Below are 27,740 nucleotides of genomic sequence, written 5' to 3' on the forward strand. Positions count from 1 at the left end.
TTTTGAAATACTGTTGAAATGTAAGTGAAATATTCTTGTATTTTCACCTTGTTACAATAATATTTTCTAAATTAGATTAATCTTTTTTCTTTCCTATTTTACACTGAGATTTCACAGGGATAGAAAATTCTGGCAGGAGTGAATGACGCCATCCCCCACCATCTGCTACCCCCGGGGCAGGGGACGGGGCAAGGTGAGGGCTGGGGGTTGCCGGGTGTCCGGTTTTCGTCTGGACCCTCCAGTGGAAAAGGGAAACTGGCAGCATCCGGTCAGCACAAAAACTCCAGTAGCTGCAGTAACCGGCCCCCCCACAGAGGAGCAGCAGCACTGGGGGGGCCGGTCTGTGCCGCGGGGTCAGTGTCAGGGACCGAGATTCCCCCCGGCCAGAGCCGGGACCGGGCAGAGGATCAGGGGAGCCGCGTTTTCACCCCCAGCACTGTAACCAGGACAGAAATAAGGGCGGAGCGTCCCGGAGAAGGTGTCAGTGAACGTGAAGAGATGGGACCCGTCAGTGACATTGTAAAACGAGACCTCGCCCGCCTCATAGTCCAGGAAAATCCCCACCCGGCCGGGCGGGACGCTCACGGGGAGGGGGGTTAGGGGGTCGGTGAGGGCCTCGTATCCCCCATACCACAGCCGCACGGCCCAGTATCCATCCTCAGGTGTGTGTGTGACCCACTCCTCCCTGCTCACAGATTCCCAACAAACCCCCAGAATCCATCTCGTCTTGTCTCCCACCCCCACCTCCCAGTAACGCCTCCCGCCCGCGAACCCCTCAGCGCCCAGGACAAGGGCACAAGGATCAAATCTCTCAGGGTTGTCGGGCAGATCCTGGCGTCTGTCTCCATCGCTCACACGTTTCCGATCCCCAGACAGGACGAGGTAGGGATTTGCCGTGTCTGGATCCAGAGTCACGTCCACTGGGGAGAGAGTCACAGAGTCAGGGCCGGGGGCAGGGGCTGGTCACTGGGATCGAAGGGAAATTAACCTGTGTCCCCGTTAATCACTGGGGGGGGTTGTTGCCTGAGGGGAGTCAGGGCCCTTCTGCCTGTGAGGAGACAATGGGGGGAAGGGGCAGGAGGAGCGGGGGAGGGGTGGGAAGGTGTCAGTGGGGAGGGGGGAGGATGATGCTGGGAGAGGAAAGGGGAGGGGCAGGTGACAGGAGCAGAGGGGGGAGGGGTAGAGGGGTGGGGCAGGTGACAGGAGCAGAGCGGGGAGGGGTAGAGGGGAGGGGCAGGTGACAGGAGCAGAGGGGGGAGGGGTAGAGGGGTGGGGCAGGTGACAGGAGCAGAGGGGGGAGGGGTAGAGGGGAGGGGCAGGTGACAGGAGCAGAGGGGGGAGGGGTAGAGGGGTGGGGCAGGTGACAGGAGCAGAGGGGGGAGGGGTAGAGGGGAGGGGCAGGGAGAAGGGCAATGTGGGGACAAGGGAAGGGGCAGGCACCATAAGAACAGAGGGGGGGCGAAGGGCAGGATCCTGGGGGCTGCAGGGGATGGGGGGAGGGGTGGGCTCCATGGGAGAAGAAGGGGACGGACCCCAGGGGGCTGCAGGGGGCAAGGGAAGGGGCAGGCACCAGGGGGCAGAGGGGTGTGAGGGAATGGGGGAGCTCCAATGGGGCAGGGGAAGTCAAGGGGAGGGTGAGCTGCCAGGGGGTGAGATGATGAGGAGTGGGGAGGTGAAACCATGGGGGGAGCGAATGGGCAGGCACTGGTGCCGGGGGGCAGAATGGGGGGTGAGGGAGCAGGTGAGCAGAAGGGGGGCAGAGAGAGGGGTGTGGAGAAGGGCAGGACCTAGGGGGGCAGAGGAGTGTGAAGGGAGATGTGGGCACCAGAGGGGCAAAGGGAGGGTGAAGGGAGGGGTGGGACCCAGAGATTAGGAGAGGGTGAGGGGAGGGGCGGGCCAGTGCTGAGGTGAGGGGAAGGGCAGAGACCAGGGGTCCAAAGGGGGGCGAGGGGAGGGACTTGCACCAGGCGGGCAGAGGGGGCAAAGGAAATGGCAGGCACCAGGGAGGCAGATGGGGCAAGGGTAGAGCTGGGACTTGGGGCAGAGGAGGAGCTGGCATCAAGGGACTAGAGGGGTGCTGAGGGGTGCAGGTGTCATGGAGCCAGAGGGCGAGGGGAGGGGCAGAGTGAGAAATAAAGAGAAGGTGGCATGGATGATGGTGGCAGAGGGGCGAGAGGAGAGTGAGGTCAGTGGGGCAGAGGGTGGTGAGGGGGTAGGCACCAGGGAGGAAGGGGACAAGGGGAGGGTCAGGTTTTTGGGGGGGCAGGGGGAAGGAGGGAAGGGTGCGGGGGGTAAGGGAAAGGGTAGGTGCCAGGGGGATTGAGGGGGTTGAGCAGAAGGGCAGACACAGGGAGGGCAGAGGAGGGGAGGGACAAGCACCAGGGGGCAGAGAGGGGCGAGGAGAGAGGCAGGGGCAGGTGGGTAGAGGGAGGTGTTAGGAGATGACATTGGGGAGAGGCAGGTGCCGGGGGGTCAGAGTGGGGCTAGAGGAGGGGTGGGCACAGGGGGGTGAGGGAAGGGGTGCGTGCCAGGGGTCAGAGAGGGTGGGGAGAGAAGCAGGTGCCAGGAGGGCTGAGGGGAGTAAGAAGGGCAGAAGCCAGGACAGCAGAAGAGGGTGAGGGGTGGGACGGCCATCAGGGGGCAGAGGGGGTGAGGGCAGTGGCAGGCACCAGGGAAGCAGATGTGAATGAGGGAAGGGGTGGGAGACCTGGCAGCAGAGGAGGGAAAGGGGAGAGGTGGATGCCAGGACATAGCGGGGGTGTGAAGTGATGGGTAGGCTCCAGGGTGTAGAGGATGTTTGGGGGAGAGGGAAAGGTGCCAGGAGGGCAGGGGGGAAGAAAGGGGGGTTTCCGGTGGGGCAGAGGTGGGTGGAAGGCAGGGGCACATGCCAGGGAGGCCAAGTAGGGGACAGAGCGGCCTGGGGAAGCAGAAAGTGGGTGGGAAGAAGGGGAGGGGGAAGGAGGAGGGGTCAGAATAGACACAGGGTCCAGGTGGGCACAGGGGTGAGAAAAGGGTAAGGGAGGGGCAGGAGCCAGAGGGGTGAGGGAGAGGCAGGTCCCAGGGAATCTCTCTTGCTTTGGGGTCATGTGTGGTTGGTTTCTCACTAAGAGCAGGTTGGTGTTGGCCCCACACACACTGGGGATGCAGCCCTGCCCTAGGGGGCGCAGCTGGGACTCTCCATGCTGGCGGGCCCCATGGGCACCACCTTCCAGCCAGGCAAACCCCACAGCCAGCCCCGCCCCTTTCCTGGCCCAGCCCGTCTGCCATGGGGCAGTGCTCTGGGTTGGGCTCACTGGGGCGGCCATGCAGTGGAGGATTCTGGGGGAGGGGGGGGCAAATGCGTACTAATAGGCTGTTGCTAATGAGGCCAGGACAGTGGGGAGGGGAGGGGGCATTTCCCCACTTACTGCCCCCTCCATCTGGGAGAAGCTGCACCAAGCGCCAGTCCCAGTTCACATCCGCACAGCCAGTCTACCCTGGGGGTTTGCACCGATGCAAGGAAACCCCGGCAGACATGGCCTGAGACACTGGTGTGCCAGGGGCCGTAACCCCTCCCGTCACTGGGGTTATGGATCAATGATTACAGGGTGACTGGAGTAGGGGGGCTGGACTCTGCGTCTCCCAGGTCGGGGCCCGACACACTGGGCTGCAGAGTCAGCCTAGCTCCCACGCTCTGGCCAGTGCCCAGGGCAATATTTAGACACAGGGGGACGTCATCAGACCCCCAGAGCCCAGCAGCTCAAGCCCTCATGGCGTCCCACGGGGGGATTGAACCGGGGACTCCCCGCTGGGGGCCCAGCCACGGGGCTAAAGGCTGGAAGGGAAGCGGCGGCACATTTCTGTTCATTGAAACTCGTCAGCAAACTCGACAGGGGTTCGTGAATCGTTTCTGTCAACCCGAAATATAATTTTGCAGCAAATAAAGTATTTGTCCAAAACATTTCACCCAGCTTCACTGTAAACCTGTCTGAGCAACTGAGGAGCCCAAATCCCAGTGACTTGCAGTGAGTGACTCTCAACATCCCCAGAAACGCAGTTACGGGCAGGTCAGACTCAGGACATCAGCTATGAAACACTCCAGAGCTGCTATTTAATTTGCCCTGGGTAAAAAAATTCCCCGAGCCCCTGATCTCGCCCCCAAAATCAGGCTGAAAATGGAGACCCCCACAAATCAGCCTGAACTCTGCCCAGAGCGATTGTCCCATGGATGATGCTGGCGGCACAGACCCTCTGCAGCTGCACCTGGGCGTCTCCCAGAGCAGACAATGGTCACAGAGACCGTCCCAGAGCCCCAGGGGCCCCGGTGTCTCCATCTAACCACTGCGCCAGCCACCCCCCTCGCTCTCATTAACCAGCCCTGGATCAGATGCGCTGGGAACTTTCAGACCCAGACTCTGGACACACTCTGGGTTCATGTACACAGCCCGCGGCAGCGAGTCTCCGAACAGGGTGGACAGATTCAGGCTTGTGGGGCTCCCTCTTTGGCACTAAAAATAGCCATGTAGACGTTCAGGCTCAGGCTGGAGCTCAGGCTCTGAAGCCCAGCGTGGAGCCAGGTCTGCCCCTCACAGCGCAAGCGACGAGATTGTCTGTGTCCACGTCCCCTTCACCCCATTCCTGGGACAGGGAACAGCAGCCCCTGGGCCCCTCCCTTCACCCGCAGGGCAGGGGAGCGAGAGCCCTTGGCCTCCTGGGCAGTGGGGCCTCCCAGCACCGATTCCTGGGTCAGTGAGAAAGTGTCTCCACCTGGAGAGCTCTGTGCACCCGGCAAATACACAGATGTGCCCGTGGATCAGGATCCGGGATGGTCCTCTCCCCAGGAGTGATGGAAACTCCCTAAAAGTAGAGGGGCCACCGGTGCCTGTACCATGGCCCCGCCCTCCCATGTGGGTCCTTCTCCGGGAGCTCCTTCTTAAGACCCCGCCCCCGCACCGCCCATTCTCCCCAAGACTCCACCCCCGCACCGCCTCTTCCCCCCAACACTCTGCCCCCAAGGTCGCTCCTCTCTGCCCCCTCCCGCCCCCCATCGCTAGCCCTTACAGCCGGTAAAAAGTGGGAGACCTAGCCCTCCTATCAGTAAAAGTGATGGGGCCATGGTCTCCTGGCCCCTCTCTTCCAGTGCCATTTATTCACCCCCCCAACCTCGGGAGGAGCGGGGGCCTTGGGGCAGTGTCAGTGAGTTCAGTGCTGGGGGTACAAGTGGGGTTTACACCCCTCTTGCTGGAGCTCTGGGTAGCGAGGGTACGAGGGTGTCACAGTGGCCTTGTGAGCCCCGCACTGTCCTGCCAACGTGGCTCAGCCCTGACACCTGCTGGAGCCTCTCCCTGGGGAGGAACCGTCCCTGCGGCCCCTTCAGGCCTTGGCCTCCCTGCGGAGGTGGCCGGTCAGGCTGCCGTTGACAAGAATTATGACATGAGCTCCTGTTCACTAGGAGCCGGACTCTGAGCCTGGGCTGAGATCGGTGACTGGGGAGTGAAAGGCCCCAGCTCCCTCACTGCCCCCCTGAGCCAGCCCAGCGCCCCCAGCCATTCAGAGCGATAACAGCGATGCTCACACCTGGTGACACCCCCAGTGCCCGCAGCGGGCAGGGCGAGGGCCTGTCCAAGGAGCAATGGGTGCAAGCTGCAGCAAGGGAGACTGAGGCTGGAGATGAGGAAACACTTTCTAAGTCTCAGGGCAGTGAAGCTCTGGACCTGGTCCAAGGGAGGCTGTGGGATCCCCGTCACTGGAGGTTTGTAAGAACAGATTGGACAAACCCCTGCCAGAGATGGTCTAGGCCCTGCCCCAGCACCAGGGGCTGGGCTAGGTGACCTCTCCAGGTCCCTTCCAGCCCTGCAGTGCCACGAGTCTAGGTTACAGCTGTTCCTGGGGTGTGGTGTGTGGCAAGTGGCAGAGTTAACACTGTTAGTAACCATAGCAGCTCAGTGCCCCTGCCAGGGGCCTGGGCTGGCATGTGGCTGCCTGTACCCAGCTCAGCAGGGTGATACTGGGCCGTGTGGACAGGACCTAGGACTGTCCACAAGGTTGCCAGGCATCTGTCCTTCACCACAAATCCCTCATCCCCAGCCCCACCCCAGAGCCCGCACCCCTCCCTCACTCTGAACCCTTCGGCTCCAGCCCGGAGCCCCTTCCTGCAACCCAAACCCCTGATCTCTGGCCCCACCCCAGAACCTGCACCCCCAGCTGGAGTCCTCAGCACCCCTGCACCCAACCCCCTACCCCAGCCCAGAGCCCTCTCCCACACCCTGAACCCCTCATTTCTGGCCCCACCTGGAGCCCACATCCCCAGCCCAGAGCGCATCCCCCTGCTGCACCCCAATCCCCTGTCCCATCCTGGAGCCTTCTCCTGTACCCCAAACCCCTCATCCCTGGCCCTAACCCAGAGTCCGCACCACCAGCCGGAGCCTTCATCCCCCTCCCACACCCCAAACCCCTGCCCCAGCTCAGTGAATGTGAGTGAGGGTGGGGGAGAGTGAGCGAGGGAGGGAGGAGGGATGGAGGGAGAGAGGGCAGGGCCCCGGAGAGGGGGAAGGGCAGAGCCTCAGGGCAGGGGCGGGGCAGGGGTGTTTGGTTTTGTGAGATTAGAAAGTTGGCAACCCGACCTGTCCAGGTTTTCCCAGGATTGTCCCTTTGTCCATGTCACTCTCCTGGGAAATCTGTGAGTCTGCCCAGGACGTGACAAGTCCCAGGTGTGTCAGTGGCTGTAATGGGGGAGCTGCGGGGTGACCATGCCTACGCAAAGGGAGCTCTGGGTCCAGAGTGCCTGGGAGCTGCAGAGACGGGGCAGCTTGGAGCAGTGAGTGAGATCGGGAGCTCAGGGCCAGCAGGGCCCAGTCACCCCTGTGCAGGTACCAGCTGCGGGGGTCACTGCCGGGGGCAGTGGGGTAGATCTGGCGCCATGTCCTGCTTGGTGAGGTTGGTGAGTCACCAGTGGGTGGAGGAGGGTAAGAGGAGGGGCAGGTTCCCAGGGGGCTACGGGGAAGGGTGAACAGAGGAGCATATGCCAGGGGAGAAAATGGGATGATGGGAGGGGCAGGCACTGAGTGGGGCTAAGGGGGAAGGGGAGGGACTCCGGGATACCGCGAGGAAGCACGAGCAGGAGCACGCGAGAGGGCAGGGTTCCCATCTCATACTGAGAAAGAGGGACAATCAGCGAGTTATCTCAAGTGCCTATACACAAATGCAAGAAGCCTGGGAAACAAGCAGGGAGAACTGGAAGTCCTGGCACAGTCAAGGAATTATGATGTGATTGGAATAACAGAGACTTGGTGGGATAACTCACATGACTGGAGTACTCTCATGGATGGATATAAACTGTTCAGGAAGGACAGGCAGGGCAGAAAAAGCAGGGGAGTTGCACTGTATGTTAGGGAGCAGTATGACTGCTCAGAGCTCCAGTATGAAACTGCAGAAAAACCTGAGAGTCTCTGGATGAAGCTTAGAAGCGTAAGCAACAAGGGTGATGTCGTGGTGGGAGTCTGCTATGGACCACCAGACCAGGGGAATGAGGTGGACGAGGCTTTCTTCTGGCAACTCACGGAAGTTACTAGATCACAGGCCCTGGTTCTCATGGGAGACTTCAATCACCCTGATATCTGCTGGGAGAGCAATACGGCGGTGCACAGACAGTCCAGGAAGTTTTCGAAAAGTGTAGGGGACAATTTCCTGGTGCAAGTGCTGGAGGAACCAACTAGGGGCAGAGCTCTTCTTGACCTGCTGCTCACAAACCGGGACGAATTAGTAGGGGAAGCAAAAGTGGATGGGAACCTGGGGGGCAGTGACCATGAGATGGTTGAGTTCAGGATCCTGACACAGGGAAGAAAGGAGAGCAGCAGAATACGGACCCTGGACTTCAGAAAAGCAGACTTTGACTCCCTCCGGGAACTGATGGGCAGGATCCCCTGGGAGAATAACATGAGGGGGAAAGGAGTCCAGGAGAGCTGGCTGTATTTTAAAGAATCCTTATTGAGGTTACAGGGACAAACCATCCCAATGTGTAGAAAGAATAGTAAATATGGCAGGCGACCAGCTTGGCTTCACAGTGAAATCCTTGCTGATCTTGAACACAAAAAAGAAGCTTACAAGAAGTAGAAGACTGGACAAATGACCAGGGAAGAGTATAAAAATATTGCTTGGGCATGCAGGAGTGAAATCAGGAAGGCCAAATCACACCTGGAGTTGCAGCTAGCAAGAGATGCTAAGAGTAACCAGAAGGGGTTCTTCAGGTATGTTAGCAACAAGAAGAAAGTCAAGGAAAGTGTGGGCCCCTTACTGAATGAGGGAGGCAACCTAGTGACCGAGGATGTGGAAAAAGCTAATGTACTCAATGCTTTTTTTGCCTCTGTCTTCACAAACAAGGTCACCTCCGGACTACTGCACTGGGCAGCACAGCATGGGGAGGAGGTGACCGGCCCTCTGTGGAGAAAGAAGTGGTTCGGGACTATTTAGAAAAGCTGGACGAGCACAAGTCCATGGGGCCGGATGCGCTGCATCTGAGAGTGCTAAAGGAGTTGGTGGATGTGATTGCAGAGCCATTGGCCATTATCTTTGAAAACTCATAGCGATCAAGGGAAGTCCCGGACAACTGGAAAAAGGCTAATGTAGTGCCCATCTTTAAAAAAGGGAAGAAGGAGGATCCTGGGAACTACAGGCCAGTCAGCCTCACCTCAGTCCCTGGAAAAATCATGGAGCAGGTCCTCAAGGAATCAATTCTGAAGCACTTAGAGGAGAGGAAAGTGATCAGGAACAGTCAGCATGGATTCACCAAGGGCAAGTCATGCTGACTAATCTAATTGCCTTCTATGACGAGATAACTGGCTCTGTGGATGAAGGGAAAGCAGTGGACGTGTTGTTCCTTGACTTTAGCAAAGCTTTTGACACGGTCTCCCACAGTATTCTTGCCAGCAAGTTAAAGAAGTATGAGCTGGGTGAATGGACTATAAGGTGGATAGAAAGTTGGCTAGATTGTCAGGCTCAACAGGTAGTGATCAATGGCTCCATGTCTAGTTGGCAGCCGGTGTATCAAGCGGAGTGCCCCAAGGGTCGGTCCTGGGGCCGGTTTTGTTCAATATCTTCATAAATGATCTGGAGGATGGTGTGGACTGCACCCTCAGTAAGTTTGCAGGTGACACTAAACTGGGAGGAGTGGTAGATACACTGGAGGGTAGGGATAGGATACAGAGGGACCTAGACAAATTAGAGGATTGGGCCAAAAGAAATCTGATGAGGTTCAACAAGGACAAGTGCAGAGTCCTGCACTTAGGATGGAAGAATCCCATGCACCGCTACAGACTAGGGACCTAATCGCTCGGCAGCAGTTCTGCAGAAAAGGACCTAGGGGTTACAGTGGACGAGAAGCTGGATGTGAGTCAACAGTGTGCCCTTGTTGCCAAGAAGGCCAATGGCATTTTGGGCTGTATAAGTAGGGGCATTGCCAGCAGATCCAGGGACGTGATCGTTCCCCTCTATTCGACATTGGTGAGGCCTCATCTGGAGTACTGTGTCCAGTTTTGGGCCCCACACTACAAGATGTGGAAAAATTGGAAAGAGTCCAGCGGAGGGTAACAAAAATGATTAGGGGACTGGAACATATGACTTATGAGGAGAGGCTGAGGGAACTGGGATTGTTTAGTCTGCGGAAGAGAAGAATGAGGGGGGATTTGATAGCTGCTTTCAACTACCTGAAAGGGGGTTCCAAAGAGGATGGCTCTTGAGTGTTTTGAGTGGTGGCAGATGACAGAACAAGGAGTAATGGTCTCAAGTTGCAGTGGGGGAGGTTTAGGTTGTATATTAGGAAAAACTTTTCCACTAGGAGCGTGGTGAAACACTGGAATGCGTTACCTAGGGAGGTGGTGAAATCTCCTTCTTTAGAAGTTTTTAAGGTCAGGCTTGACAAAGCCCTGGCTGGGATGATTTAGTTGTGGATTGGTCCTGCTTTGAGTGGGGGGTTGGACTGGATGATCTCCTGAGTTCCCTTCCAACCCTGATATTCTGTGATTCTATGAGGGACATGCATCAGGGCTGTAGAGTGTGAGTGAGGGGCAGGACTGGTGCCAAGGAAAAGAGAAAGATGAGGAGAGGGGTGGACACCAGGGGTCCAAAGGGTGGGATAGAGAAGCGGCGGGCAGAACTGGGGGATGGGAGGAGGGAAAGGGGCTTGCACCAGGGGACACAAGGGGTGAACAGAGGGTCAGGCGCTAGGGAGGCAGAGGGGGAGTAGAAGGAGGGGCTGGCACCAGGGGAAGAGGAGGGGGTGGGAGAAGGCGCAGGTGACAAGGGGACAAAGAGGGGTGGGGGTAGGACAGGTTTCAGAGGGACATGCCGGGGCAAGCGGTGGGGCAGACCCCAGGGGGCAGCAGTGGACCGAGGGAAAGGGCAGTCATAAAGGGAGAGAGGGTCATGAGGGGTGGGTGACAGGAAGACAGAGGTGGGAGGAGGCAAGGGGTAGTCACCAGGACGGATGCGGAGGGATGAGCAGAGGGGTAGATACAAGGAGTGGAGAGAGGAGAGGGGCAGGCACTGGGGGGCAGAAAGTGGAGTGTGGAGAATGGCGCACCCTATGGGCAGCGGGGTGTGGAGATGTGGGCATGAGGGGGGAAGAGGGAGGTTTGGGGTGGGGTGGGACCCAGAGGTTAGGAGATGGGGAGGGGAGGGGCAGATACCAGGGGGCCCAAAGGCGGGCAAGGGAAGGGGTTTGCACCAGGTAGGTAGAGGGGGCAAAGGAAGGAGCTGGCACCAAGGAGGCAGATGGGGGCAATGGTAGAGATGGGCCTCAGGGGGGCAGAGGAGGAGTGAACAGAGGGGCTGGCACCAGGGGACTAGAGGGGGGTGAGGGGTGCAGGTTTTAGGGAGGCAGAGAGTGAGGGAAGGGAAGGGGGAAGAACTAAGGGGAAGGTGGCAGGGGAGGGGTGCAAGGGAAGGGGCAGGCAACAGGGGGTGGGGGTGCAGGAAGTGGCTTGTACTGAGGGGAGAAGTGGGGGCCAGGGCGGGAGAAGGAAGGGGCAAGAACCGGGGGCAGAGTGGGGGAGAGACAAATGCTGGGGGGTTGGGGGACAGTGGTGGGGCATGGGATGGGGAAGGCACCAGGGGCAAATGGGCGGGACGGTGAGGTAAAGTGTGGTCGTCAGTGGGTAGGAGGGCAAGGGAAGGGGTGGGTGCCGGGAGACTAGAGGGGTACGAGGGGAAGGGTGAAAGCCGGGGGGCACAGGAGCGTGAGCAGATGGGCAGGCAGCAATGGGACAGTGGGAGGGGAAGGTGCCAGGGGGACAGTGGTGAGGCATGGAATGGGGCAGGCACCAGGGACAACAAGAGGCAAGAGGCAGTATTGGGGGCAGAGGGGGGCAAGGGAAGAGGTGGGTGCCAGAGGGGCAGGGGGAGGGGCAGGTGCCGGGGGACAGAAGGGGGTAAAGGAAGGGGGCAGTCAAAAAGGAGGGAAGGGGGTGGGGAGGAGTGGGTGCCAGGAGATGGGGGGTGAAAGGAGGGGTGGTCACGAGAAAGGCAGGGGGTGGGGCAACTCATGGGTGATGGGGGAAGAGGGGCGTGAGGAGAGTGGAGTCAGGGGGCAGACGGAGTGAGGGGGGTGGGCATCAGGGAGAAAGGGGGCAAGAGGAGGGGCGGGTACCAGGGGGCCAGGGTGAATGAGGGAAGGGGTCGGCACCAGGAGGGTGCAGGGGGGTCAGGAAAAGGGCAGGTACCAGGGGGATTGAGGGGGTTGAGTAGGGTGCCAGTGGTCAGAGAGGGTGGGGAGAGGGACGGGTAACAGGCAGGGCTCAGGGGGGTGGGAAGGGCAGGAGCCAAGACAGCAGAGGAGGGTGATGGGGGGGCATGAAAGGGCAGAGGGGTGAGGGCAGTACAGGCGCCAGCGGGGCAGGGGGGGCGAGGGGAGGGGAAGGAGACATGGCAGGAGAGGGGGAAAGGGGAGAGGAGAGGGGAGGGGTAGCAGGGGGGTGAAGTGATGGGTGGGCTCCAGGGTGCAAAGGATGTTTGGGGGAGAGGGGCAGGACGGCAGGGGGAGAAGGGAGGGGTGAGTTCCAGGGGGGCAGAGGTGGGTGGAGGGCAGGGGCACATGCCAGGGAGGCAAAGTGGGGGCAGAGGGGCAGGGGCCCAGGGGAGCAGAAAGGGGGTGAGAAAAAGGGGAGGGGTGAGGATAGAGGCAGGGGCCAGGTGGACACAGGGGTTAGGGAGGAGCAGGAGCCAGGGGGCACAGGGGAATGAGGAGACTGGCTGGTGCCAGGGGGCAGAGGTGGGTGGAGGGCAGGGGCAGATGCCAGGGAGACAAAGATGGGGAGAGGGGCAGGGTCCCAGGGGGAGAAGCAGGAGTTTGGGGTGAGGGTGAGGGGACAGGATAGAGGTGGGGGTCAGGTGGGCACAGGAATTGAGGGAAGGGTAAGGGAGGGGCAGGTGCTAGGAGGATAGAGGGAGGTGAAGGGGGGCAAGAGGGAAGGTGAAGGGGACAGGCCCCAGGGAATCTCTGTTGCTTTGGGGTCGTGTGTGGCTGGTTTGTTGCTAAGAGCAGGTTGGTGCCATCCCCACACACACTGGGAGTGCAGCCCTGACCCACGGGGCGCAGCTGGGGCACTCTCCATACTAGGGCACGGGCAGGGTGTCTGGGCTCGCTGGAAGGGGACAGGGTAGTGGGAAATAGGAGTTGAGGGGTGCTGGGGGGAACAGGGGCCATTGCTAATTAGGCTGGGGCAGTGGGGAGGGGAGGGAGCATTTCCCCACTTGCTGCCCACTCCATCTGGGAGAAGCTGCACCAGGGGCCAGTCCCAGTTCATACCAGTGCAGTGCATCTGTACTTGGGGTTTTCAGTGGGGCACCGACATGGCTGAGACACCGGTGCGCCAGGGGCCAGAACCCCTCCCCTCATGGGGGTTATTGATCAGTATTTACAGGGTCATTGGAGCAGCGGAGCTGGACTCTGGGCTGCCAGGTGCAGCCCGACCCACTGGCCTGCAGAGTGATTCTCACTCCCACGCTCTGGCCCAGTGCCCAGGGCAGTGTTTAGACACAGGGGGACGTCTTCAGCAGGAGAGATTGTGGGAGCCCCACATCAGACACCCGGAGCCCAGCAGTTTCAGCCCTTTCCTGGATTCCCACATTCCAATTCCTGCCCCACATCCCACAGGGGGATTGAACCGGGGGCTCCCCACTGAGGGCCCAGCCACGGGGCTAAAGGCTGGAAGGGAAGTGGTGGCACCTTTCTCTGTTCATTGAAACTAGTCAGCAAACTCGACATGGATTCGCGAATAGTTTCTGTCGACCCAAAATATAATTTTTCAGCAAATAAACTATTTACCCCCCAAATTACACCCAGCTCTATTTCAAACATGTCCCAGAAACTTAGGAGCCCAAATCCCAGTGACTTGCAGTGAGTGACTGTCAACATCCTCAGAAACGCACAGGTACGGCCAGGCCAGGCTCAGGACACCAGCTATGAAACACTCCAGAGCTGCTGTTAAATTTGCCCTTGGTAGAAACATTTCCCCATGGGCTCCCATAGCTCTTTACCGAAGGCTGCAGGGAAAGAGATATGGCCAGTAGTAATTAGTGACACTAACAAGGAACTAGTCTGAATGAAAGAGACCTTGGAAGAGACTAGCTGCAGAGTTATGTGAATTCAGGGGACATCTTTACCTGGTAGTCGTGGACTATTTTTCCAGGTATATAGAAAGAAAGAGTGTACTTGAAAGACATAATGGACCACAGTGTTATAGAGCAACTGAAGGGCACTTTTGGTCATTTCAGGGTTCCAGAAGAACTTGTGACAGAGCATGGACCATAATTCACTGACGTAGAATTTAATTTATCTAAACAAAATATGATCTTGTGAAGAATCATACAGTGAAGAATATCCTTCAACAGGAAGATCCATTCTTTGCTCTACTGAGTTATAGATCAACCCCAATAGCAGCTACTGGATATAGTGCAGCACAACTCCTGATGGGAAGACAACTCAGAACTACCCTCCCAACTTTGGAAAAGAATCTATCTCCAAAGTTGTCAGACATGTAAAGAGTAGTCAAATTGAACAAAAAGGCAAAAAGAGCTTGCAAACACTTTTACAACAGACATCACTTAGAAAACTACCAGGCCTAGAACCCAGTGACCATGCTTGTGTCAAACTGGATGGAGAAAAAGAATGGAATACTCCAGCTGTTGTAAAGAAAAAGAATTCAAGACTCAGGTTGTATGTGATCAAGACCCAGAGAGGAGAGTTCAACAGAAACTGTCAACATCTACAATTTGTTCCTCAGAAAGAACAATCAACTGTGCAAACTCTGCAGATGATGGATGCAGAACAAGAAGATGACTCAAGGATTTCAGACTGACCACAGTCAGTCATTGGAACTAATGGACAGCCAGATGACGAAGCTGTTACCTGTTCGGGTTGTGTAATTAAAAGACCAGCACCATTCAGAGACACCTAACAGACTAATCCGCACTGAACTTCAAAGACAGTGAGATAATGTAAATATTATAAATGGTCGGAATGTAGAACTTAACGGGGAAGATGTAATGGAACGCTAAACTATATTATGCTGTTCAACCCCTAGGTAGTGCTGGGTGTAAAATACCATCTTAAAACTGATCTCAGTCATGCTTGGTGGAAAATTCAAGGATTTTGTGATGAACACATCTGGTGTTTATCTGGCTGAGAGGGAAGCTCCGTAGCCAGCCCATATCTGTGACAGGACCATCACACCAATGATGAAGCCCAGTGTTATTGACTACCTCTGCTCTGGCCAAAGAGTTGTTCTGAACTATGACATGCTGAAGACTATGGGGGATTTGACCCATGACATGAGCTACATAGAAAGTTGGGGAATCAAACTCCTGGTCTCTTCACACTTCGGTGACAAGAAGAAAATTATCGCCAAGGGCCTTGCAGATTTCCTTGTGGCAGCAGGGCAGGAAGTACCCCCCACCCCAGCTGCAGAACATAACCAAGTGTCAGCCATGGTCAAGCCAACCTTGGAATATAGGTTGGCTCTGGGGGTGGGGGGAAATGTATGAAGAGGGCTGGCCCTTTTATGGGAGTTAGGGACCAGACTACCTGTGACAGGCTCCTGTAAGGGAGAATGAGACAACCCAGACCGACCTGGAAGTAATTAAATCCCTATGTGGCTAGTTGGCAGCTAAATAATTAATGAGCCTGAAAAAGGGTTACCGGGGCTCAGCCGAAGGAATCCTAGGGACAGGAAGCTGCCGAGAAGAGGAGCTCCCAGGAGAGCTCTCCAGAGCAAGGAGCCTGGAAGGGGTGCTTCCAGAGCAGTGGTCCCCAAACTGTGGGTTGTGGCCCCCTAGAGGGTGTGGAGGAACATTTGGGGGCATGGCAGGGCCTGGACCAGCCCCTATGGGTGGCGGGAAGGGAACGCCGACCAGCCCTGCTCTGCCCCCACCTCCACTCTGGCCCCAGCTGCAGCTCTGGCCCCAGCCTCAGCCACCGACTCCTGGCCCTGCTCCAGGCTGTGACCCCAGCTGCAGCTCCAACTCCAACAGCGGGTCCAGTTCCAGACCCGGCCCCCAGGTCCTAGCCCCAATTGCAGCCCTGTTCCTGGCCCAGCTCCCGACCGCAGCTCCCGGGGTGGGGGCACAAACCAGGTAAGGGAGGGCATGACCAAAAACGTTTGGGAAGCACTGTCCTAGACAAGAGGAGCTCCCCTAAGGGGGAGGCGCTGCCAGAGATGACAATGACAGCAGCAGCTGTAGAAGGACAGAGCCCTGGAGAGCTGCCCCCGGCTGGAGAAAGTGGATGCAGGGAATAAAGGCACAGTCTGAAATGACCCCAGCTCCCGGAAGGAGGGCTGGCGTCATCTGATTCCACGACGGAAACTAATCCAAGCCCAGCTCCGGGAAGGAGGACTTAGGACTCCTGTCTTGAGGACAGTGAGGAGCTTGAGTGAGAGCTGGAGGCTGGAGCAGAGTGAAGGAAAAGATTTTATTTTGGGGTTTACTTGGACTCAGAGTGGACCCCAGGAGGGGACTTTTCTCTCAGATCTTTTGGACAATGAGGCGCAATTTAAGAAGTGCTGAAGAGGTTAAACTGAGACAAGATGCTTGCCAAGACACACTGAAATGACTGAGGGTGGTACCTGAGGGGGCCACCCCACGATGAGTCTACAAAACTGGAACCAATTTAACAGAACTGCTGCCCCTTCCCCATGCAGACAGAGCCTTGCTCTCTTCAGTCTGTCTGGGCGGGCCCCTCACCACAGCATCTGACCCCAACAGAGCCTGCAGCACAGAGTGGGAACCTGGAGCAAACACAGCTCAGGGTTTTGGGCCATCCACCTGGCATCCAGTGTCCCTGTCCCAGTTCCCAGGATGCTCCCGCTCCCCCACAGCCTCCAGTTCCCCCCGACCTCAGGCTGCCTCTGCCCTGCCCTGTTCCCTGGGCAGTGACCCAGGGCCCAGCATGGAGCCATCAGGGTCACTACAATACTGTCTACCACACCCAGAAGACAGGCACAGGGTGGGCTCAGGGAGTGGCTGGCCCCACAATGGGACCCTCGTGTCCCCTCCCCCAATGCTTGCTGCTGCCCTTGCTGGGCCTTGTCTGCGCTCAGACCAGGAGCCCTGTGGGGCTGGCAGCCCCGTGTTCTGTCTCTGCAGTGCCTGGCTCACTCGTGGGCGCTATATCAATAATAACACTCAGGGCCCAGCTCCAAAGGGCTGCATGACAGCGCGGGGCCTTCCCCATTGCACACGGAGACCTTGGGGAGCAGGGAGCCCTGGTTACTCTGCCCCACACATTCACCCAGCGACTCCCCCGAGCTGCCGGACCCGGGTCCCTAGGGCCTGAGCGCGGGCAGTCAAGTGGCACTGACCGGCCGGGGCTGCTGGGGTGGGTGGCAGGAAAGGGTTAATCCCAGCGCGGTGGCGCTTTGCTGCCCGGCCCTGGCTGGTCTCTGCCCTCCGGGGGCAGCACAGGGCGCGTGTCTCTGAGCAGGTCCCTGCCCACTCGCCCAGCCACTCGCCCAGACCCAGAGAACCCAGGGGCCGGGGGAGGAGCAGCCCCAGCAGCGCCGCATTGGCCCTGGCACGGGCTGAGCCTGCGAGCGCAGCACCAGAGGCCGCGGGGGGGGGGGGGGGGGGGCTCAGCCATTGAGAGCAGCAGGGTCCCCACCCCCCCCACCCGCAGGGGAGGGGTCGGTGCTGGGACAACAGGCCGGGCTGGGCCAGGGGCTGGGAGCTCTGGCAGCCAGCGCGGGGCCGGCACCAAGGGCCCTGCTGGAGACCCTGGGCCTGGCCAGCCGGGAGCAGCCAGCGAGTGACTCAGGGCCTGGGGCCCTGCCCAGGACGGGGTTTCCGGGGGGTGACAGGAGGCTCCCCAGGGGCTGCTGATCCCCTAGAAGGAGGCACGGAGGTGACTGGCTCAGGATCCCGACAGGCTCAGGGGCCAGGGCTGTGGAATGGCCCAGAGCCCAGCCGTGTTCAGGGTCCGGTGGGCACAGACTGGGCTGGGCTGGGGGCAGCGAGGGGGGAGGGGAGCAGGGATGTGCTGGCTCCAGCCAGCCACAGAGAGGAAGCTGCTTCCCCCACAGCCTGGGGTTCCTGCTCCCCGGAGCCCTGAGATCCTGGCCCTGCAGCCGGCACCCACTGCGCAGCCTCCATCGGCCGGGACAGACGCACCCAGCTTGGCCCCTTCGACTGCCCCCTGCTGGGGGTGGGAAGAGAGGAGGGCGGGGGGGGTAGGATGAAAGGGCCAGTTCAGCAATCACAGACCGAGCTCACTGAACCTTCCCACTCCCCCTCTCCTCGGCCTTCGCTTCTTCTCTGTCCCTCCTCGCCGTCAGGTTTCTGCCTTTGCCCCCGGTCTCCACGCTGGGGATGTGGGGAGGCGTTTGGGTGGGGGCAGCTCACTTTCAGACGTTGTGAGTCACATTCTTTTGAGTGAATCTCACTCACTGAGCAGCAAACCACTGACCCAACCTCACACTGGGCTGTGCTCAGAACAGACGAGGGGCCCGTAGGATTCAGTTTGTTACCCAGTAACACACGGCCCAGGTCAGACCGCAGCAGCCAGAGCGGCCCCTCCTCCAGCTCAGAAAGCTCGGCCAGCCTTGGCTAAAGGGGGCTGGGGCAGTGCTGAGCGGTGGCCACACAACGCAGCCCTCACATATCCCAGGAGAGAGGCACAGACACATCATCCGTTACCAGTCTGTGCAGCTCCCAGCGCAATGTGCCCAATCCAGGCCTCACAGCACCTAGCTCAGGGACACCCATTAACTCAGCCATGGAGGGGTCAGGATGTCACAGTGATGAGGCCTGGTTAGACACCTGGGCAAGTACCAGCAGGTGGCTGTAAGTAGCAGGGAAACTGCCCAGCACTCAGCGCATCAGCCTCCAGCTCTCACACAGCTCCAAGCCTGTCAGCTGGGTGCAAGCGTGTCCTGGGGTCCCAGGCTCTGTCCAGATCCCAGGCACAATACAGCTGAATGTCCCAGTCGACGCCACTCACCTCCAAATCTCTTCAGCGCTTCCCTCATGTCAAGGGAAATTTTATACACGTTCTTCAGGTCAGTAGAAACAGCTTCTGGTTCCTGGAGTTTCATATTCTTACTCCTATGAAGAAAATGTCCCATTATCACTCAGCAGCTCTGTGCACACATCATCCCAGAACCACCACCAAGAATATAAGAGCAATGAACATAGGAAACGCACCTGCTCAATGTGCTTTTCACATCCTGAAAGGAAAAAGAGAATCAATGTCTTGTATTAACACAATGTGCATAAAACTGAGTGAGTCTCACTCTGGGCATCAAACTTTCTTGTAGAAAATAGATCAACCCTCCCAGGCTTCACTGTTTTGAACACTTGTTTCATATATATAGAGGAGACAGGAATTTAGCTAAAGGGTTCTCCCTTGTAGGGACACAACCCATCAGTATCTGTGTTTATCGACTGTGTTGGGTCCAATGTTCTGAAGTCAGAGCAGGGATGGGTTCAGCTCAGTATCATTTTTCTATCATCCATCTAATCTCCCATGGCCTCACTGGATCTCCATGAAGAGAATTCCCCTCTAACATGAACTGCGATATTTGGGAACTGATGGAGCCCTTAGCCTCATGTTCTGTTTGTCAGTAAACCACAGAACACATTGACTCTAATTGTTGGAATCCAGACCCATGGAGCTGAGTTATAATTTTGGATGGGTGGAGAATTTTGATGCCATCTCACCTTCAGCAGCTCCGCAACCGGTTGCTGACACTTCTCCTCTATCTCTGTGATCAGCTGCTGCAGAGAGGAGCTTTGCTGGGAAAGTTTGGTGACATTTTCCCGTAGTCTCTGCAGAGTCTCCCTCTCCTCCTCCTCCAGGCTCTGCAGAAGCAGCTGCTCCTCCTCTCTCAGCAGTGTGTGCAGTTTGTTAAATTCACCTGCAATCATCTCTCTCTTATTCTTCACTTTCCCCTTGAGATAGAAAAATAGGAAAGGCACAGAGAAAACGTGAGCCAGATGTTGAGTTACATGGACTGGGCCTCTGTTCATGAAACAGGGGATATTAGATCAGTATCAGTTTGGAAGGGTATTTACTTCATATGGCCAGTTCCGTAACGGGGTTGTCTAGGGTGCTTTGTAAAGACGCAGTACGTTATTGCAGGTGGCACGGGATGGACACAGTGGAGTGGGGAGAAATCGAGGGGACAGTAAAGATTTACAGGGGGCTGCACAGGGCGTCCGTGGGGGGATTTGGGTGCCAAGTGCTGGGCACTCAGACACCCCGGGGACCCGTCACAGCGGGATGTGGGCAATGCTCCTTCTTTGACAACCAGCTCCCGGGGCTGCAACATTCAGGACCTAGGGCTGATGCTAATAGTCCTTTGGGTGCCATCCTGGGGCTCACATGGGTGTTGGGCACCCAGGGCATTGTCAGGGCTGGCTTTGGCCTCACCCAGCCTGGCCGAGTGCCCCATACCCACGTGCTGCAGCCTTTAGGGAGCCCTCTAGGCTCACAGAGCAGCGGGTTGCTGATGCCAGCTGTGTCCCCACCTGCTCTCTGAAAGGAGCCGTGGGAATGATGCTGAGCCAGTGCTGACCCTGGCCGGGGAACGGGCTGGCTGCTCTGCACTGGCCTCTCTAGCTCCCCTGCAACTCAGCCCAGAGGTGCTGGGTGACCCTGGAGTGAACCTGCCCCCCAGCGTGATTCGGGCTACAGTGATGTTAGGAAAAGTCCCTCTTACCTGAGCCCCCAGCGCAGCCCTCCAGCACCCCAGGGCCCATCTGCAACACCCACCAACCCATCCCCCAGACCAACCCCCACCCCGCCCTTGGGAGCGCTGCAGCCACAGGACACTCAGACAACTCGGGTACAGCCCTGACAAGGCCCAGCTGCCTCAGGAGCCCCTGTGGGCACCTGTCCGAGGCTTTGTGCATGTGGCCTGGACCCTGCAAAGGGCCATGGACCTGCAGCCTCTTTCCCCTCCTGCCCCCTGGGAGCTGTTGAGTTACAGCTAATTCAAGTCCTGCAAGTATTATGATATCCCCTAACATCTCCCCCCATCAGACATGGGCAGCGCATCCTTCATGGGGGCCTGTCACCTCCTGGGCCCTGCTCCCACTCATGGGAATACTCCCCACCTGGCTCAGGCCCATGACGGCCCCTCTCAGTGGGTGACTGGCCGCCCCTGCTGGGCCTCATCTCACAGTCGCTGGGGCTGCAGTTACTCTGCACGGAGTGACACTGATCACTGGGCTGTGACCTCTGGTGCTGTGGGACGTAACTCGCTCTCACTGGGTGATAATCAAGGGTTTCAGAACCACCCCAGTGACTGTCCCAAGGTGCAGCCGCCTCCATGGCGCCGGCTGGGAACTTTGCCGGACACATTCAAGACGGCTGTTAATTGTTATGCATCTAAATCCCTACTGTCTGAGGAACTGAGCACCAACTGCTTCCGGTGCGGAGAGTGGGAGCTGCTGCGGTTCTGTCCTCTGGAAACCAGCCCACTTCCGCCGGGCTCTAAATACGGCTTCAGATGCAGAACCAGGGGCACCCAGCTCTGAGCATTTCAGCTCTTGTAAATGGCCATTTTTATCTGAATCGTGGGACACCTGCTTCTCCTCTCCTCCCTGCTGCTGGCATCTTCCTCACGCCCCCCACGCTCTCTGCAGGGATTTCACTGGAAAAGGCAGGCGAACCAGAACAGACATTTTGTCCCCTGGGTTCATCAGCTGGCTACAGACAAGCACAGGTAAAGTCACAGTAACAGTAGCAGGTGCCTGGGATGAAGTGGCCACGTGATGGCAGGAGAGGCTGTGAGGTGGCCGAGTGCTGCCTGGCTTTACACTGACCTGCCCCTGGCTCTGCTCACTCAGGGGGTGTCCACACTGCAGTGAAGGTCTGACAGCACCGTGTGTAGACACACCCCAGTTTGCTTTGATCTAGCGAGCTCGGGTACTGGTAGCTATGAAGCCGCAGCAGCACGGGCTGTTCACACCCAACCAGACCCCTGGGTGTCACTCAGGGACTAGCCTGCAGCTAGCTGCTGGGGCCATGTAGATGCACCCTGGGGTCAGATTTTCCACAGAGCTCCACACCCGCCACTGGGTTTGATGTTCAGAAGAGCTCAGCTCCCAGCGTGCCCCCAGCCCAGCCAGCTGAGCAAATCTGAACCTCACCCGTGGGGGCAAATCGTCCTCCCAGCTCCAGAGTCTGGCCCAGGCACTGGGCAGATTCATTGCAGGGACTGTGGGAGCAGGGAGAGAAGGAACAATCTGTTTCCTCCAGGCTGCAGAGAAGCTACAGAGCTGTCATGGAGGCCACGGAAAACCGATGGCTGGAGCGGCCGACACATCCTCCCCACCTGCAGGAGGGAAACAGGATCCATGGAATAGTGAAAACACTGCACCCAGTATGGAGAATTTGCCCCATCAGAGATCTCAGGGGTGGGTCTGCACCACTGTACAAGGGCCAGGAACTGCCCCTCCTCCTCCGCCTACAGGAGCTGCTGCTGCGCTGAGATCCCCACCGGAGACACAGCCTGATGCTGCCAGCACCCTGGATGGCAGGTACCATAGGCCGGGGAGGCTGAGGCTCCACAAACAGGATGCAGCGCCCCTCCCTTTGGAGGCAGGCTACAGACCTGCTGCCTTTGGAGTCCTGCCTGCGCTCCGCCCTGTGCCCTCGCTCCCGCTCTTCCCCCGAACCCCGCAGCACCTGCCGCTTGCCGCCCATCAGCTGTGTGGGGGACCCCGCCACTTGCTCCTCTCCGCCCCTCCCCTGTCACTCACCCTTAAGGCAGGAGCGGGCAGAAAGGAGCAAGCGGCAGGTGAGGGGGCCTTGCGGGAGGGGGTGGGGGAGAGGAGAAAGCTGCACAGTGAACGGGGAGCCACTGGGGAGGGGGCTGGAAGGGAGTGGGGCCGGGCATGGGGCAGAGCAGGAAGGGAGCGTGGTCGGGGCCTTGGGGAGAGGAGGCCAAATGGGTCTGGAGCAGTGGGCAGGGCAATGATCTGGGCACCAGGGAGGTTCCGGCACTCACGCCCGGCCTCCCCAAATGCCGGAGGCATCCGCTGCCCATGGCCGGCACCAAGCCTGTGCAATGGAGCAAACAACCAGAGCAGGTTCATAGCCTCATCCTGGAGCTTTACGGGCCCCGGCATTCCTGGGAATGCTGCAGGGGGAAGGGGGAAGGGAGGAATAAACCCGGACACCCACCTGCCACTCTGTAGTTTTCTTTTTCTCTTTAGACGTCAGAGCCAGGGCCTCTTGCAGCTCCTTCCTCAGAGGGTCCAGGGCTCCCTGGAGTTTCACCTGCAAGGGCATCGTGTGCGATAAACGGCCATTAATCTGCCTGTCCGATGGACAACACTATCCATATTGGCATTTCATACAGGAGCAGTAAAATACCCTGGAAGCGAGCAGCAGACTCGGCTCTGCCGGCCCCAAAGGCAGCGTGGGAGCCAAGACGCCAGTCTCAGAGCGGGGGCTCTGCTTCGTGCAGACACTCAGGACTTCTCAAAGCCTGTGTTTTAGCTAAAGTTTCCCATCCCTGAGCACAGGCCAGAGGTGAAGCAGCTGGGAAGGTTCTGAATGATCCCTCCTGCCAGTGCGAGTGAAGAGGTTGGGACAGCACCTCGCTCCACTGTACCCCAGACCCAGGCCAGGAACAAGACCCCACTGGGCTCTCGTCTGTCCAGGCTCCCACGTGGCCTCCCTCAGGCAGCAGCTGAGCACCTGAACCAGTGCAGTCCCGTTAACTGTGCAGAGTGAAGCTGTGATGTAGCTGGAGGTCAGTGAGGAACAGGGAACACACTCAGTCTGGGGGAATGGGCCCCCCATAATTATAACGGCTCCAGAGCTGTAATAACCCAGGGCTCTCTTCCCCTTTGACAGCGTGTGATTCATTCACACAGCACAGCAACGTGCTCCTGCCCCGTCAGCCCCGCTCTGTGCAACACCCCTGGCAGTGCCCTAGACCCCTCTCCCGAGCCCCCGCCAGAGATCTCCCCATTTCACTCTCTTTTCACAGAGCCCTGGAGTCCTGGTTGTCTCTGAGCCCTGTCAGTGAGCACAGAGGCTTGGGCCTGATCTTAACGTGACACTTCAGTTGCCCTGGCTATTGTGCTGCCGGGCTGTAGCTGTGCTGCTGAAACCCTGGCAGTGTCGACGTGGCCTGCGAGATCCTGGGGCAGAGAAGCAGCTCAATGAAGAAGGGACTTGGAGCAGAAATTTGGGACAGTTCAGGCCAAACTGAGTGTGTCAGTGAGTCTGGTCCCTGTCGGGAGGGAATTCAGGCCATTTCCCTCCCTTCCTTCTGCAACCCTGGGCAGGGCCCTAACATCAGCCCATGTCCTCCCCTCTCTCCCGGGGTGCGGGCAGGGAACCTCAGCAGCGTCTCATCCCTGGCCTCCCACTCTCCAGCCCAGACACAGCCCCAGATGGGTTGGGAGCAATGACATGTTTCTTTAATGTGGTTCCAGAACCGTGTTGTCCACCCACGCTGTCAAAACCCAACCGTGTCAGGACACAGGTGGCCCCAACTTTGTCAGACAATTATAATACCCTGGTGTGTACATCCATGGTGTACCTAAGCTGTACAACCCCCTCTCATCCTACTAATGTTATCTGGGCTAATGGCTGCAGGAATCAATATGAGTGGAGCAGGGCTGCTGGACGGGGAAGAGCTGAAGAAGGAGAGAAGAACAGGACATGGGGAAAGAAAGAAAGAAAGAAAGAAAGAAAGAAAGAAAGAAAGAAAGAAAGAAAGAAAGAAAGAAAGAAAGAAAGAAAGAAAGAAAGAAAGAAGAGATCAGGACACAGGTACCAGCTGTGGCTTTCAGTGCCACTGACATGCAGGGATGAGTCAGGGTCCAGATTGTTTCGTGTGCAAGCAGGGTCTGAATGAGCTCTCCCCTGACAGCTGGCTGGGGAGGGGAAAAGGCTTCAGGTGCAGACTGTATTTACATGAACACACCGACTCTGCCTAGGTAGCCAGCAGCAGGGCCATGTTGCCAAAGTGATCAACTGTGCTGGATTACAGATCACTTCAGTATGGAATGTGGGGGTAATGAAATAGGGTTCTCTTTACAGTATGAGGAAAGGGCAGCGGAGTAGCATTTAGCCCAGGGGTGGCCAACCTGTGGCTCCGGAGCCACATGCAGATCTTTAGAAGTTAAGATACGGTTCCTTGTATAGGCACCGACTCCGTGGCTGGAACTGCAGACACCAGCCTTCCAAGGTGCCGGGGGGTGCTCACTGCTCAACCCCTGGCTCTGCCATGGGCCCTGCCCCCACTTCACCCCTTCCTGCCCCTTCCCCTGAGCCCGCCGTGCCCTCACTCCTCCGTCCCAGACCCTCCTGCACGCCACGGAACAGCTGATCGGGAGGTGCAGGGAGGAGGGGGAGGCTCTGACCGGCAGGGCTGCAGGTGGGTGGGAGGCGCAGGAGCGGGACGGGGGAGCTGATCGGGGGCTGCTGACATATTACTCGCAAAAAGAAAAGGAGGACTTGTGGCACCTTAGAGACTAAGTCTCTAAGTCACCTTAGTCTCTAAGGTGCCACAAGTCCTCCTTTTCTTTTTGCGAATACAGACTAACACGGCTGTTCCTCTGAAACCTGTCATTATGCATGACATATTACTGTGGCTCTTTGGCAATGTGCATTGGTAAATTCTGGCTTCTTCTGAGGCTCAGGTTGGCCACCCCTGGCTTAGCCTGTTCTGATTGAGGGGGTCACCCTCCACTGAACTGATCTCACTAAGCAGGGGGCTTGGATGCCAGACCCCTGTGAAGTTTAAGAGGAGGTGGGGACAGATGTGCTTGCTGGGCAGTGTGGACTTTACCCAAGAGTCCTAGGCATGGTTTAACTTGCTCCTCTCCACTGTTCAAAGACAGAACTAATTAAGGCTCCATTCGGAGTCTTTTGTTTTGTTAAGTGATCACTAGAGCTGAAATCACTTGATGTGGGACAGTGTTTCTGCCCAGCCTGCTTCAGCAAGGACGTTCCCCCACTAAGAGTTGAAAATCACCAAGAGCAGCGCAGAACCTCAAGAGACTAGGGTTTTGAGCAAAAGGGGACTTTTTCTGCTTTAAATTGCAAGTGTAGACAGGCCCTGATCTGCAGAGGTTATAGCAGAGAAGCAGGTGATGGCTGGCAGGGCGGCCGGTGGAGTGGGACAGTGGGGTGTGCGGTAGGGTGGTGACACTAGAGCAAGTACTTGGACCAGGGCCTTCTCTAGCCATTTGGGTGCCCTACACAGCCCCCCCCATGGGGGGGGGCTGTGTGGGGCCCCAGGCCACCCCCCCCAGGGTATGGATGGCAGGAGTTGTGGGGGGCCACACAGGCTCAGAGTGGCCCTGGGGATTAGCGGGGGGCTGGGAGGAGCCCGCCCCGCTTCCCTTGCCCCGGCCCTAGCCATATCGCTCGGGTTGCGGAAAGGATCACCTCCCGCTCTCACCGGCGGCGGGAAGCGGAGCGCCGTGGCTGGGATCTGGCGGAGTAGATCGGGCTGGGGCCCAGCTGCTCCACTTCCCGCCACTGCTGGTGAGTGCGGGGTTGCTGGAGAAAGAGGTGGAATGGGGGCGGGCCGGGGGCAGAGCAGGGGGGAAGGGTAAGAGGCAGGGTGGAGGGAGTGTCCGGAGCCCCACACCCCCGTAGGAAAGGCCCTGCCCCTTGCAGTGGGCACAGCCCGCGGGGGGCTGGCTGAGGGATAGGGCTGGTTGCCGGGGCTGGTGCTGCCAAGTATGCAGCATGCAGCTGCCTAGGGCACCATTAAATTTGGGGCAATTTGGTGCCCCAAATTTCATGGTGCCCTACGCAGCTGCGTATGCCTAAGGACGGCCCTGGCTTGGACACTGGAGCAAGCAAGGTACCATCTTCGTCCTCCCCCGCCCCCGAACCAGGGTGGGAGGTGAGCTCACACAGATGCATCTCTGAACTCTGAGTCTTCACTGACTTAGGACAGCCACTGTGAGTGGGGTGGGGTGAGGGAGCAGAGAGGGGCACAACAAAGGAACTTTTGGTTATGGAACTCCAGAACATGAGGCAGAAGACACTGACCAACGTACACTGGAGAGGGTGTTTTGCTCACGGTTTTATATTTATGAATCCTGCGTGTGGTATTTTCCTTCATTAATGCCGGGTGACTTCCCTCCTCTCATTTAAAGTTTCTTTTTTACCATCGGCACCAACTCTGTGGGTGCTCCAGGGCTGGAGCAACCATGGAATAAAAATAGTGGGTGCTCAGCACCTACTGGCAGCCCCACCGATCAGCTCTTCCCCTGCCCCCTAATGTCTCCTGCCTGCTGGAGACCCTGAGATCAGCTCCTGCCCCGTCCTCCCAGCGCCTCCCACCTGCCACGGATCAGCTGTTCCCAGAAGCTGGGAATGGGCGACAGGGGATGGATCCCTTGATGATCACCTGTTCTGTTCACTCCCTCTGGGGCACCTGGCATTGGCCACTGTCAGAAGACAGGATACTGGGCTAGATGCACCTTTGCTCCGACAGGGGATGGCTGTTCTTATGGTCTTATGTTCTTGCTGCCCACTCCACCTGGCAGACGGGTTGCAGGTGCATAAAGAGCCGTCAGCCCTGTTCTCTCTATTACATGTTGGAACTTGCAGTGTTGGAGCAAAAAAAGTTCGGACCTTTTCTCATTATCTACAACCCCCAGTGCTCATCCCCTCTGAAAACCAGGCCCCTTTCATTTAGGTGCCTAACCTTAGGCAGCCAGGAGTGAATGTTTGTCCTTGTATTGATGGGGGATAAACCTGGTGTCCTTAAGGGGTTTAATTAAGCAAAGTCAACAGCATTTCTTACCTTGCATCCCTGGGCAGCCTCCTCAATGGGAACCACAGTGTGAGACTTGTGGTGTCGGGATTTCTCACACACCCAGCAAATAGTTTCTCCATCCTCCTCACAGAAGAGTTTGAGACGTTCCTCGTGTCTCTCACACAGATCCTCCTTTTGCCCTTTTCCTGGTTTTAACCCCAGTTGTTTGATCCTTTGTATGATGTTGTTCAGCTGGGCGTTGGGCTTGAACTCCCCTTTTTGGAACTGGGCTCTGCACTGGGGACAGGTCAGGGGTGTCCCCGTTCCCTTCTCCTCACTGTACTGGGTGAGGCAGGCTCGGCAGAAGTTGTGCCCACACGCGATAGTCACCGGCTCCATCAGATACCCCAGGCAGATGGAGCAAATAGCTTCATCTTGTATTTCTCCTGCTGTAGCTGCAGCGGCCATGGCAGCTGGGTGAGTATCTGTTCTCCCTGCCAGTGGCTCTACACAGTGTGGGCTTGAGCTGAC

At 57.9% G+C, this 27,740-nt stretch overlaps 1 protein-coding gene across 1 annotated transcript; it reads right to left on the reverse strand.

The window, feature by feature from the left end:
* LOC144929313 (E3 ubiquitin-protein ligase TRIM39-like) lies at window positions 1-27,740 on the reverse strand. The gene is made up of 6 exons (XM_078848482.1): window positions 27,258-27,740; window positions 22,655-22,750; window positions 19,183-19,413; window positions 18,667-18,689; window positions 18,464-18,567; window positions 1-920 (listed from the first exon to the last, which is right to left on the reverse strand). The coding sequence occupies exons 1-6, from the start codon at window positions 27,675-27,677 to the stop codon at window positions 361-363; spliced, it is 1,434 nt and encodes a 477-aa protein (XP_078704608.1). The 5' UTR covers window positions 27,678-27,740; the 3' UTR covers window positions 1-360.

This window comes from Lepidochelys kempii, chromosome 14, assembly GCF_965140285.1.
Source record: "Lepidochelys kempii isolate rLepKem1 chromosome 14, rLepKem1.hap1, whole genome shotgun sequence".
NCBI lineage: Eukaryota > Metazoa > Chordata > Testudines > Cheloniidae > Lepidochelys > Lepidochelys kempii.